The following is a 14,859-nucleotide window of genomic DNA, read 5'->3' on the forward strand; positions in this document are numbered from 1 at the left end:
GCTTTAGCACACTCTGCCAACCCGGATGTCCTGGCCATGTCTGAATCCTGGCTCAGGAAGACCACCAAAACCCCTGAAATTTCCATCCCTAACTATAACATTTTCCGACAAGATAAAACTGCCAAAGGGAGCATTGTTGCAATCTACTGCAGAGATAGCCTGCAGAGTTCTGTCTCACTATCCAGGTCTGTACCCAAACAATTCGAGCTTCTACTTTTAAAAATCCACCTTTCCAGAAACAAGTCTCTCACCCTTGCCGATTGCTATATACCACCATCTGCCCTCAGCTGTGCCCTGGACACCATATGTGAATTGTTTACCCCCGATCTATCTTCAGAGTTCGTGCTGCAAGGTGACCTAAACTGGGACATGCTTAACACCCCGGCCATCCAACAAAATAAGCTTGATGCCTTCAATCTATCACAAATGATCAATGAGCCCACCAGGTACAACCCCAAATCCATAACACGGGCACCCTCATAGATATCATCCTAACCAACTTGCCCTCCAAATATACCTCTGCTGTTTTCAACCAAGATCTCAGCGATCACTGCCTCATTGCCTGCATCCGTAACGGGTCAGCGGTCAAACGACCTCCCCTCATCACTGTCAAACGCTCCCTGAAACACTTCAGTGAGCAGGCCTTCCTAATCGACCTGGCCGGGGTATCCTGGAAGGATATTGATCTCATCCTGTCAGTAGAGGATGCCTGGTCATTCTTTAAAAGTGCCTTCCTCACATCTTAAATAAACACGCCCCATTCAAAAAATGTTGAACCAGGAACAGATATAGCCCTTGGTTCACTCCAGACCTGACTGCCCTTGACCAGCACAAAAACATCCTGTGGCATTCCGCATTAGCATCGAATAGCCCCCGTGATATGCAACTTTTCGGGGAAGTTAGGAACAAATATACACAGGCAGTTAGGAAAGCTAAGGCTAGCTTTTTCAAGCAGAAATTTGCTTCCTGTAGCACAAACTAAAAAAAGTCCATGGAGAATAAGAGCACCTCCTCCCAGCTGCCCACTGCACTGAGGAACCACTGTTAGGAAACACTGTCACCACCGATAAATCCACTATAATTGAGAATTTCAACACGCATTTTTCTACGGCTGGCCATGCTTTCCACCTGGCTACCAACAACAGCCCTGCACTCTCCACAGCAACTCGCCCAAGACTCCCCATTTCTCCTTCTCCCAAATCCAGATAGCTGATGTTCTTAAAGAACTGCAAAACCTGGACCCCTACAAATCAGCTTGGCTAGACAATCTGGACCCTCTCTTTTTAAAATTAACTGCCGAAATTGTTGCAACCCCTAGTACTAGCCTGTTCAACTTCTCGTTCATGTCATCTGAGATTCCCAAAGATTGGAAAGCTGCCCCGATCACCCCCCTCTTCAAAGGGGGAGACACTCTAGACCCAAATTGCTACAGACCTATTTCTATCCTACCCTGCCTTTCTAAGGTCTTCGAAAGCCAAGTCAACAAACAGATTACCAACCATTTCGAATCCCACCATACCTTCTCTGCTATTCAATCTGGTTTTAGAGCTGGTCAAGTGTACACCTCAACCACGCTCAAGGTCCTAAACAATATCATAACCGCCATTGATAAGAGACATTACTGTGAAGCCGTTTTCATCGACCTGGCCAAGGCTTTTGACTCTGTCAATCACCGCATTCTTATCAGCAGACTCAACAGACTTGGTTTCTGAAATGATTGCCTCGCCTGGTTCACCAACTACTTCTCTGAAAGAGTTCAATGTGTCAAATCGGAGGGTCTGTTGTCCGGACCTTTTGCAGTTTCTATGGGCGTGACACAGGGTTCAATTCTCGAGCTAACTCTCTTCTCTGTATACATCAATGATGTCGCTCTCGCTGCTGGTGATTCCCTGATCCACCTCTATGTAGACGACACCATTCTGTATACTTCTGGCCCTTCTTTGGACACTGTGTTAACTAACCTCCAGACGAGCATCAATGCCATACAACTTTCCTTCCATGGCCTCCAACTGCTCTTAAATGCAAGTAAAACTAAATGCATTCTCTTCAACCGATCACTGCCCGCACCTGCCCGCCCGTCCAGCATCACTACTCTGGACGGTTCTGACTACAAATATCTGTGTTTGGATAGACTGTAAACTCTCCTTCCAGACTCACATTAAGCATCTCCAATCCAAAATGAAATCTAGAATCGGCTTCCTATTTCGCAACAAAGCATCCTTCACTCATGCTGCCAAACATACCCTCGTAAAACTGACCATCCTACCGATCCTCGACTTTGGCGATGTCATCTATAAAATAGCCTCCAACACTCTACTCAACAAACTGGATAAGTCTATCACAGTGCCATCCGTTGTTTTCAACAAAGCCCCATATACTACCCACCACTGCGACCTGTACGCTCTCGTTTGCTGGCCATCGCTTCATACTCATCGCCAAACCCACTGGCTCCAGGTCATCTGCAAGTCTCTGCTAGGTAAAGCCCCGCCTTATCTCAGCTCACTGATCACCATAGCAGCACCCACCCGTAGCACCCGCTCCAGCAGGTGTATCTCACTGGTCACCCCCAAAGCCAATTCCTCATTTGGCCCCCTTTCCTTCCAGTTCTCTGCTGCCAATGACTGGAACGAACTGCAAAAATCGCTGAAGCTGGAGACCCATATCTCCCTCACTAGCTTTAAGCACCAGCTGTCAGAGCAGCTCACAGATCACTGCACCTGAACATAGCCCATCTGTAAATAGCCCATCAAACTACCTCATCCCCATCCTGTATTTATTTATTTATCTTGCTCCTTTGCACCCCAGTATTTCTACTTGCACATTCATCTTCTGCACATCTACCAATCCAGTGTCTAATTGCTATATTGTAATTACTTCGCCACCATGACCTATGCACTCACGGTGTATAGATTTTTATTTCTTTTTCTACCTTATTATTGACTGTATGTTTATTCCATGTGTAACTCTGTGTTGTTGTATGTGTCGAACTGCTGTCCTTTATCTTGGCCGGGTCGCAGTACAAACTAGAAAACCTAGAAAACCTTTGACCAGACAGTACAGCTGTTCCAATAACCAATTTAACCGCCTGTAGTTCTATTTGTTGTGTTAACCTGTCTGTTCTCGCTGTCTCTATCTGTCTGCAGTGACGTTGTTGGACTCCATGTCTGCTCTGGGAGACCTGGGCTGGGAGGCATACCCTGCAGAGGGGGTGAGTAACACTGTGACATCACTTCCTGTCTCAGGCAGCCATACGGGATCCCTTCAACCCCGATCCACACACACACACACACACACACACACACACACACACACACACACACACACACACATAAACTTACATATCTATTGGGTGAAATAGCAGCAATATTTGTGACCTGTAGGCACAAGAAAAGGGCAACCAGTGAAGAACCAACATCGTTGTAAATACAACCCATATTTATGCTTATTTATTTTGCCTTTTGTACTTTAACTATTTGCACTTCGCTACAACACTGTATACTATATACATAATAAATTGGCAATCGGTGAAGAACAAACACCATTGTAAATACAAACCATATTTATTTGTTTTCCATTTAGTACTTTAACTATTTGCACATCGCTACAACACTGTATATATACACAATATGACATTTGAAATGTCTTTATTACTTTGGAACTTGTGTGAGTGTAATATTTACTGTTCATTTCACTTTTGTTTATCCATTTCACTTGCTTTGGCAATGTAAACATATGTTTCCCATGCCAATTAAGCCCCTTGAATTGAATTGAATTGAATTGAGAGAGAGAGTGAGAGGGAGAGAGAAAGAGAGAGAGGGGGATGGAGGGAGGGAAGATGGGAGAGGAAGAGATACACATTTAGAGTTGAATGATGCAAGATAAACACCCAGTTTAATCAAGCACCAGTCATAACCAAACCATTTCCATGCATACATCTTTTCATGGCTTTTCTTTCTTTCAAGAAACAAACGTTTAGGCTGTCACAGAGTCCTACTGGTGGCAGCGACTCTATGAAACTGAGACATACATTATAGACTTCACTCCCCCTCACTCACTCTCCAGGATAACAGAGGGAAGATCATGGGGAATTAGAACATGCTCATTACAGGAGAGAACGTGGGGGATAAGGGAGACATTTCACATTTGTCATTTAGCAGACCATCTTATCCAGAGCATCGACAGATTTTTCACTTAGTCTGCTCGGCTACCTGCCCTCCGAGAGAGCGAGCGCGCGAGAGAGAGGGAAGTATAGCTGAGGCACTGAGCAGGAGGAGCAGTATGTAGGTCTCTGGATCTTGTGTTTCGTATGAGGGGGATTATTTATTTAAACTCTGACCCCGGAATCTGCAGGCAGGTCACAGAGACAGACATTTCCACTGTTCAGATATGGCCTCGGCTGGATAGCTGTCTCTCGGACTCAATCCACCGCCACTTGACCCCCGCTGGTCAGACTTAATATGGCCCACCCAAAGCCAGATGTGTGCCGGAGTCTGGGCAATCCATTTATGTCACACAGCGGGGGCATTTCTGCCGAGGGATAGAAAACAGTTACACACTACCCATATCTTTATTCATTTCTTAGGATCGCCCTCTCCCCTACTCTTTTCTCTCTAACAGACGTTGTTTGAGTTTGATGACCAATTATGTGTAAGTATCTGTAACTACCAGATAATTGCAAGGGGAACTTATGTTAAGCCAATGATTGGTTGAACAAAAGCCGTGATCCTACAGTTTTGCCCCACTTCAAAACAATCGGGTCAGTTTCATTGTGATTGGCCAAGGGATCGGAACATAATTAATTAAAGGTCAGCCCGAACTGCCATCGCAACAGTTTCACTGATTGTGTGTGTGATGATTGAGAGAGCGTGTCTAAACCCTCCAAACTATCTAAACAGTTCTCTCTGGTTCACAAAAATAGTATTTTCCTACCAAACACTCATGGGAAAATTGGACAGCATCATCCATATTCATCATTTCAGAATTATTTTGTTTAGATTGAAAGCAAACACTATGTACTGAATACTCAGGGAGAGAAAAGGTGTAGATTCATGCACAGAGCACATAGATGTATATTAAGCCTTGTTTATTAAGATGTTTCTTAAGCCTTCTAAGAAGGCAGGAATCGTGGTCGCAGGCAGGCAATGGTCAAACACAGGTAGGCAGTCAAAAACAAACAACACCACAACCATACAAACAGAAAGAACTGAACTAAATAGGGAGCTGATGAGACCAGATGAGAAACCAACACAGGTGAAATCAATGAACAAAAATGAAAGACAGGACTACGTTCCAGAACACAAAGAAACGGGTCTACGTTCCAAAACACAAAGAAACGGGACTACGTTCCAGAACACAAAGAAACGGGGCTACGTTCCAGAACACAAAGAAACGGGGCTACGTTCCAGAACACAAAGAAACGGGGCTACGTTCCAGAACACAAAGAAACGGGGCTACGTTCCAGAACACAAAGAAACGGGGATACGTTCCAGAACACAAAGAAACGGGGCTACGTTCCAAAACACAAAGAAACGGGGCTACGTTCCAGAACACAAAGAAACGGGGCTACGTTCCAGAACACAAAGAAACGGGGCTACGTTCCAGAACACAAAGAAACGGGGCTACTTTCCAAAACACAAAGAAACGGGGCTACGTTCCAGAACACAAAGAAACGGGGCTACGTTCCAGAACACAAAGAAACGGGGCTACGTTCCAGAACACAAAGAAACGGGGCTACGTTCCAGAACACAAAGAAACGGGGCTACGTTCCAGAACACAAAGAAACGGGGCTACGTTCCAGAACACAAAGAAACGGGGCTACGTTCCAGAACACAAAGAAACGGGGCTACGTTCCAAAACACAAAGAAACGGGGCTACGTTCCAGAACACAAAGAAACGGGGATACGTTCCAGAACACAAAGAAACGGGGCTACGTTCCAGAACACAATGAAACGGGGCTACGTTCCAGAACACAAAGAAAAATAACACAAGGTTGACTAAGAAAAGAAAAGCAGAACCTTACACACTATCGTGTTTGAATTAAGTGTTTGGTTGATTTTCTCATATTTATTGTTGTGGGAGGAGGCTTTTGGAAACAACAGACATAAAACATTGATAAATATCATTTTATGCTATTGGTTTGTTAGAATCTTACAGGTCCCTATTCTCATTTAACCCAGAACTAAAATCTTGCGTAATTTGGTCAGATGCTCAACACCATTTATGTTTACGTAGTCTGTCCACGAGAGATTAACAGGTCCCTCACATTTTAAGTGTCTTTCAGGACTATGCTACAGTTCAACATTAAAAAAAAGCTGTGGAAAGGATATGGTGATTTAGAGTAAAGCAAATGAATCTAAGAAGTGAAGTGAGCATTTCCTTAGGTAGAGGGACTGGAAAGAAATCCAAGTGGCCACTAGACCAAACAGTCTGACAATGAACAGATTCCTTCAACTTGAAACAGCTCCATACACAATCAAGGAAGTCTCTATAATCCTCACTCTCAACGTCCACTCTGAGAGAAATAAACAAAACGTCATAATGCCCTCCTTATCCCTCAATAACTTCCCCCTTTAACTCCATACTCACTGCTCTCTAGAGAACCAGCTGTGTGTGCATCTGTGCAGTGTGTGTGTGTGTGTGTGTTTGTGTGTGCATGCAGCCGTTTGTGTGTGTGTGTGTTTGTGTATGTGCGTATCTCCTCCTGTAATGTTCAACTGGTCCCAGTTCGACACAGATGGGTCCATTTAGCTGCCACCCGCATCTGAAATTTATCCTAATTCATTCCTCGCTCGCTTTTTCACTCCATCCTCATCTGTCGTTTTCTTTTTCTAAATGCTGAAATACAAAGACAGAGAGAAAAAAAGACAGGAGAAAGAGTTGGCATTGAGTAGAATGCAACAATTTTCTATGTCGCTCATAGTCAAATCAAATCAAATCAAATCGATTTATATAGCCCTTTGTACATCAGCTGATATCTCAAAGTGCTGTACAGAAACCCAGCCTAAAACCCCAAACAGCAAACAATGCAGGTGTAAAAGCACTGTGGCTAGGAAAAACTCCCTAGAAAGGCCAAAACCTAGGAAGGAACCTAGAGAGGAACCAGGCTATGTGGGGTGGCCAGTCCTCTTCTGGCTGTGCCGGGTAGAGATTATAACAGAACATGACCAAGATGTTCAAATGTTCATAAATGACCAGCATGGTCGAATAATAGTAGGGCAGAACAGTTGAAACTGGAGCAGCAGCACAGTCAGGTGGACTGGGGACAGCAAGGAGTCATCATGTCAGGTAGTCCTGGGGCACGGTCCTAGGGCTCAGGTCCTCCGAGAGAGAGAAAGAAAGAGAGAATTAGAGAGAGCATATGTGGGGTGGCCAGTCCTCTTCTGGCTGTGCCGGGTGGAGATTATAACAGAACGTGGCCAAGATGTTCAAATGTTCATAAATGACCAGCATGGTTGAATAATAGTAGGGCAGAACAGTTGAAACTGGAGCAGCAGCATGGCCAGGTGGACTGGGGACAGCAAGGAGTCATCATGTCAGGTAGTCCTGGGACATGGTCCTAGGGCCCAGGCCAGTTGAAACTGGAGCAGCAGCATGGCCAGGTGGACTGGGGACAGCCATGATTATTTTCATCATTGTGTCAAGAGATATAGTACTAAAAGACTTGAGCGTCTCTCTTGATCCTAGGTCCTGGCAGAGTTGTGCAGACTCAGGACAACTGAGGTTTGGAGGAATACGCAGGTTTAAAGAGGAGTCCGTAATTTGCTTTCTAATAATCATAATCTTTTCCTCAAAGAAGTTCATGAATTTATCACTGCTAAAGTGAAAGTCATCCTCTCTTGGGGAATGCTGCTTTTTAGTTAGCTTTGCGACAGTATCAAAAAGGAATTTCGGATTGTTCTTATTTTCCTCAATTAAGTTAGAAAAATAGGATGATCGAGCAGCAGTAAGGGCTCTTCGGTACTGCACGGTACCGTCCTTCCAAGCTAGTCGGAAGACTTCCAGTTTGGTGTGGCGCCATTTCCGTTCCAATTTTCTGGAAGCTTGCTTCAGAGCTCGGGTATTTTCTGTGTACCAGGGAGCTAGTTTCTTATGAGACATTTTTTTAGTTTTTAGGGGTGCAACTGCATCTAGGGTATTGCGCAAGGTTAAATTGAGATCCTCAGTTAGGTGGTTAACGGATTTTTGTCCTCTGGCGTCCTTGGGTAGGCAGAGGGAGTCTGGAAGGGCATCAAGGAATCTTTGTGTTGTCTGTGAATTTATAGCACGACTTTTGATGTTCCTTGGTTGGGGTCTGAGCAGATTATTTGTTGCAATTGCAAACGTAATAAAATGGTGGTCCGATAGTCCAGGATTATGAGGAAAAACATTAAGATCCACAACATTTATTCCATGGGACAAAACTAGGTCCAGCGTATGACTGTGACAGTGAGTGGGTCCAGAGAACGATGATGGCTCCGAAAGCCTTTTGGAGTGGGTCTGTGGACTTTTCCATGTGAATATTAAAGTCACCAAAGATTAGAATATTATCTGCAATGACTACAAGGTCCGATAGGAATTCAGGGAACTCAGTGAGAAACGCTGTATATGGCCCAGGAGGCCTGTAAACAGTAGCTATAAAAAGTGATTGAGTAGGCTGCATAGATTTCATGACTAGAAGCTTAAAAGACGAAAACGTCATTTTTTTTTTGTAAATTGAAATTTGCTATCGTAAATGTTAGCAACACCTCCGCCTTTGCGGGATGCACGGGGGATATGGTCACTAGTGTAGCCAGGAGGTGAGGCCTCATTTAACACAGTAAATTCATCAGGCTTAAGCCATGTTTCAGTCAGGCCAATCACATCAAGATTATGATCAGTGATTAGTTCATTGACTATAATTGCCTTTGAAGTAAGGGATCTAACATTAAGTAGCCCCATTTTGAGATGTGAGGTATCATGATCTCTTTCAGTAATGACAGGAATGGAGGTGGTCTTTATCTTAGTGAGATTGCTAAGGCGAACACCGCCATGTTTAGTTTTGCCCAACCTAGGTCGAGGCACAGACACGGTCTCAATGGTGATAGCTGAGCTGACTACACTGACTATGCTAGTGGCAGACTCCACTATGCTGGCAGGCTGGCTAATAGCCTGCTGCCTGGCCTGCACCCTATTTCATTGTGGAGCTAGAGGAGTTAGAGCCCTGTCTATGTTGGTAGATAAGATGAGAGCACCCCTCCAGCTAGGATGGAGTCCGTCACTCCTCAGCAGGTCAGGCTTGGTCCTGTTTGTGGGTGAGTCCCAGAAAGAGGGCCAATTATCTACAAATTCTATCTTTTGGGAGGGGCAGAAAACAGTTTTCAACCAGCGATTGAGTTGTGAGACTCTGCTGTAGAGCTCATCACTCCCCCTAACTGGGAGGGGGCCAGAGACAATTACTCGATGCCGACACATCTTTTTAGCTGATATGCACGCAGAAGCTATGTTGCGCTTGGTGATCTCTGACTGTTTCATCCTAACATCGTTGGTGCCGACGTGGATAACAATATCTCTATACTCTCTGCACTCGCCAGTTTTAGCTTTAGCCAGCACCATCTTCAGATTAGCCTTAACGTCGGTAGCCCTGCCCCCGGGTAAACAGTGTATGATCGCTGGATGATTCGCTTTAAGTCTAATACTGCGGGTAATGGAGTCGCCAATGACTAGAGTTTTCAATTTGTCAGAGCTAATGGTGGGAAGCTTCGGCGTCTCAGACCCCGTAACGGGAGGAGTAGAGACCAGAGAAGACTCGGCCTCTGACACCGACCCGCTGCTTAATGGGGAAAACCGGTTGAAAGTTTCTGTCGGCTGAATGAGCGACACCGGTTGAGCGTTCCTACAGCATTTCCTTCCAGAAACCGTGAGAAATTTGTCCGGCTGCGGGGACTGTGCCAGGGGATTTATACTACTATCTGTACTTACTGGTGGCACAGACGCTGTTTCATCCTTTCCTACACTGAAATTACCCTTGCCTAACGATTGCGTCTGAAGCTGGGCTTGCAGTACAGCTATCCTCGCCGTAAGGCGAGCACAGCGGCTGCAATTAGAAGGCATCATGTTAATGTTACTACTTAGCTTCGACTGTTGGAGGTCCTGACGAATCGTGTCCAGATAAAGCGTCCGGAGTGAAAAAGTTGAGGAAAAAATAAATAAATATATGAACGGTAATTAAAAAGTGAAATCCGTAAAGTTGTCAGGTAGCAAAATAGGTTGGCAACAAAACGCACAGCAACTCGAAAACAAGCCTGCAAGTTGTGACCGGAAATGACGTAGCGTGGGTAGCGTCAGCAAGGAGGAGGAAAACTCCAACATAGTCGTAACATCATGGTAGTTATAGCCTATTCACAGGACATAGAGATTCCCCTGGCCAGGGGAAAAACAACTGTCCCTACTAATGATATAAACTCAGTGGTAGTCTAGTCCCAGCTGGATAGGATAGGACACAACATGTTTATATCATTGGTAGGGCCAGTTGCTAAAGGGCTAGTGGATTTAAAGAAGCTAAGGGGGACTCTGTTTCAGTCTTTTGTAATACTCAAGGCTTTGGGTGAAATGCGTCCAGCTTTTGCCTGCTTGTCGGCCCATCAAGTTAAATGACCCTCAAAATCAGAGCATTGGCTTCCTAGTCACAAACTCCCTCGTCTTTCTCTCTCCTGTCTTCACCTTCCCTCTTTCTACCTTCCTCTTCCATGTCTCTTTCCTGTCTCTTTCCTGTCTCTTCCCTGCCTCAAACTGATTCGTCACCCCCCGCCCCAACACTCCAGTTTAATATGCATCCAATCCAAGTCAAATGACAGGGAAAGTTTCACAGTTTCACTGACCAGAAAACTACGACTGTGTGAGATTTACATGCTGAAATGTGATATGTGTTCGTCAATCATTAGTCTATACAATGAGGTGGTCTGTGCAACTCCTCACCCAACATTTGATTCAAACTGAGATGGCTCGTTGTGTGTGCGTGTTTGTGTGAGTGAGTGTGTGTGCGTGCATACATAAATGCGCTTGTGTGTATGTGTGTGTGCATGCGCACGTGTGTGTTTTAACCTGGCTGTCTGCTTCCCCTTTTTGGTCTCTGAAACTCTATGAAACCACTCTGGTTTATTTTCCTTTCCTTGAAGGAATACAAATGTTTTCTTTCTCATGCGAGAAGTGTTCTCACTTACTGCTCTGAGCACGAGTGGAAACAGATCGGCAACAGATGATGGAAGACAAAGCATCTCTGTCTCTCTCTCTGTGTCTCTCTCTCTCTCTGTGTCTCTCTGTGTCTGTCTCTGTCTTTCTCTCTCTCTCGCTCTGTCACTCTCTGTCAATCTCTGTCTCTCTCTGTGTCTCTCTCTCAAATCAAATCATATTTTATTGGTCACATACACATGGTTAGCAGATGTTAATGCGAGTGTAGTGAAATGCTTGTGCTTCTAGTTCTGTCCGTGCAGTCATATCTAATCTAACAATTTCACAACAACTACCTTATACACACAAGCGTAAAGGAATGAATAAGAATATGTACATAAAAATACATGGATGAGCGATGGCCGTGCAGCTTAGGCAAGATGCTGTAGATGGTATAGAGTACAGTATATACATATGAGATGAGTAATGTAGGGTATGTAAACATTATATTGTAACAATACAGAGGCGGATGCAAGATGCAAGCAACGATGGTTTAATGAATACAGGTTACAGCAGCAACAGGACAGACAGACTGTACTCAGACGGAATCCGACCCAGGGACTAGGGCGCATCCTCCTATGTGAGCGTGCTGAGAAACCCAGGGGAGAGTGTCCGGATGGGTAGAAAGGAGCACAGCAGATAATCCACACAAGGGCGGCGAGAGATGAGCACGGACACACGACACAACCTCAGGGAAGTAACAACGATCTGACAACAAGAAACACTGGTTACAGAACATATAAAGGGAAGATAAGTGATTCCAGCTGGCGCAGACAATCAGGCCGAGATTGGGAACCACGCCCACACAAACACGGGAGAGAGAGAGAGAGAAAAGGAAAAGGAGGCAGTGGATTCATGAACCGTGACAATACCCCCCCCCCTAGGAACGCCTCTTGGCGTTCCCAGGCGAATTTACCTGTCGATTGAAATCATCGATAAGGGAGTGATCCAGAATGTCCCTAGCAGGTACCCAACTTCTCTCCTCCGGGCCGTAACCCTCCCAGTCCACCAGGTACTGGAATCGCGTCCCCTCCTTCTAGAGTCCAAAATACGATTGACAGAAAAGGTGGGTTCCCCATCAACAAGTCGTGGCGGGGGAACCGGGACCGGTGGGTTAATGCGTGCCTGAAACACAGGTTTTATTTTAGACACATGAAAGGTAGGATGAATTCTCCTATACGCCGGAGGAAGCTGGAGCCGGACCGTCACCGGACTAATGATCCTGGTGACTTTGAACGGGCCGATAAATTTGGGGGCAAGCTTGTTCGAAACGGATCGGAGTGGAATGTTCTTAGTAGAAAGCCACACTCTTTGGCCAACGACGTATACCGGAGGCTTCGTCCGGTGGCGATCGGCCTTAGTCTTGGTGCGCGCCCCCACCCGGAGAAGAGTCTCACGGGCTCTGCTCCATGCGTGACGGCACCTCTGGATGAAAGCGTGAGCGGAGGGAACAGACACCTCGGACTCCGTACTGGGAAAGATAGGTGGCTGGTAACCTAAACTACACTCAAACGGAGAGAGACCCGTGGCTGCCACTGGCAACGAATTGTGAGCGTACTCAACCATAGAGAGTTGTTGACTCCAGGAAGAGGGATTCTTAGAAACCAAACATCGCAACACTCTCTCCAAATCTTGGTTGGCCCTCTCCGCTTGACCGTTGCTCTGGGGATGAAACCCTGAAGACAGGCTGACACTCGCTCCCAGTAACCTACAAAACTCTTGCCAAAACTTGGACACAAATTGGGGCCCCCTGTCAGAAACTACGTCCATCGGCAGACCATGTAAGCGAAAGACGTGATCCACGACAGTTACCGCTGTCTCCTTGGCAGATGGTAATTTAGGCAAGGGAATAAAATGAGCCGCCTTCGAGAACCGGTCCACCACGGTCAAAACAACCGTCTTGCCCTGGGAGGGCGGGAGGGCGGTAACAAAATCTAGCGCGATGTGGGACCAGGGTCTCGAAGGGACCGACAGCGGTTGGAGTAACCCATCTGGGGTCGATTAGAAGTCTTCCCAGTGGCACAAACCGAGCAAGCCAAGACAAAACTGTGAATGTCACGAGCCATCAGTGGCCACCAAAAGCGTTGCTTAACCAAAAAAGCTAGTGCGACTGACTCCTGGATGACACGCTACGTTGGAGCAATGCCCCCACCGAATAACATCGGACCGACACCCTCCGGCACAAACAACCGATTAGGCGGGCAACCGGGCGGAGGCGTTACCCCTTCTAAGGCCGTTTTGACCTCGATTCAACCTCCCATGTGAGTGTGGAGACCACTAGGGTCCCGGGTAGGATGCACTCGGGAGTGGATGGGCGTTCGGAATGGTCAAAAATGCGAGAAAGGGAATCGGGTTTGACATTCTTGGAACCCGGGCGATACGAGAGAGAGAAGTCAAAACGTCCGAAAAGAGTGCCCACCGCGCCTGCCTGGAGTTGAGTCGCTTGGCGGTTCTGATATATTCCAAATTTTTGTGATCGGTCCAAACTATAAAAGGTACCCCGAACCCTCTAACCAATGGCGCCACTCCTCCAGTGCTAACTTCACTGCCAACAACTCTCTGTTGCCAATGTCGTAGTTGCGTTCCGCAAGTGATAACCGATGGGAAAGGAACGCGCAAGGGTGCATCTTGTCGTCAGAAGAGGAACGTTGGGAAAGTACCGCACCTACCCCCACCTCTGAAGCGTCCACCTCCACCACGAACTGACGCGAGGGATCGGGAGCTATGAGGATGGGAGCCGAAACAAAGCGGCTCTTGAGTTTGACGAATGCAGCCTCGGCTGTATCGGACCACCTGAACGTCACTCTGGGGAGGTTAAGGCGGTAAGAGGAGCGACTATCTGGCTAAAGTTGCGAACGAAACGCCGGTAGAAATTGGCGAATCCCAGAAACCTCTGTAGGGCCTTACGGGAATCTGGGCTTGGCCAATCCACCACAGCCTTAACCTTGTCAGGATCCATGCGAATACCTTCAGTCGAGACGATGTAACCTAGGAATGGAACGGATTGTGCATGAAAATGCATTTCTCCGCCTTGACAAAAAGTCCATTCTCCAACAACCTCTGAAGCACTCGTCTGACGTGCTGAACGTGTTCCTGGAGAGAAGAAGAAAAAATCAGTATGTCATCCAGGTAAACATATATGAACTGATCAATCATATCTCAGCACGTCATTTACGAGTGCCTGGAAAACCGCTGGGGAGTTGGATAGCCCAAAAGGCATGACCAAATATTCGAAGTGCCCTCTGGGGGTGTTAAACGCGGTCTTCCATTCGTCCCCCCCCCTTATGCGAACCAAATGATATGCATTACGTAAATCCAACTTAGTGAACACGGATGCTCCCTGTAACCTTTCAAAGGCTGAGGACATCAACGGTAAGGGATAGGTATTCTTCACTGTGATGTTATTCAACCCACGGTAATCAATGCAAGGACGCAGAGATCCGTCCTTCTTCTCCACAAAGAAGAACCCCGCCCCGCTGGAGAAGAGGAAGGACGAATGAATCCAGATGCCAGAGAACCAGAGATGTATCTCTCCATAGCCTCCCTCTCAGGAACAGAGAGAGAATATAACTTGCCTTTAGGCGGAGACTCACCTGGCAATAATTCTATTGCACAGTCATAGGAAGATGCGGAGGAAGAGAAGCAGCACGGGACTTACTGAACACCTCCTTCAGG

At 46.3% G+C, this 14,859-nt stretch overlaps 1 protein-coding gene across 2 annotated transcripts in view; it reads left to right on the top strand.

The window, feature by feature from the left end:
* Window positions 1-14,859, top strand: part of LOC115114713 (ephrin type-A receptor 3-like) — a 229,942-nt gene that overhangs the window by 41,502 nt on the left and 173,581 nt on the right. For both annotated transcript variants that reach the window (XM_029643184.2, XM_029643185.2), the window contains exon 2: window positions 3,144-3,208. In XM_029643184.2, the coding sequence (XP_029499044.2) occupies window positions 3,144-3,208 (65 nt within the window). The remainder of the gene's footprint in view (window positions 1-3,143; window positions 3,209-14,859) is intronic.

Source organism: Oncorhynchus nerka, linkage group LG9b (assembly GCF_034236695.1).
Source record: "Oncorhynchus nerka isolate Pitt River linkage group LG9b, Oner_Uvic_2.0, whole genome shotgun sequence".
Taxonomy (NCBI): domain Eukaryota; kingdom Metazoa; phylum Chordata; class Actinopteri; order Salmoniformes; family Salmonidae; genus Oncorhynchus; species Oncorhynchus nerka.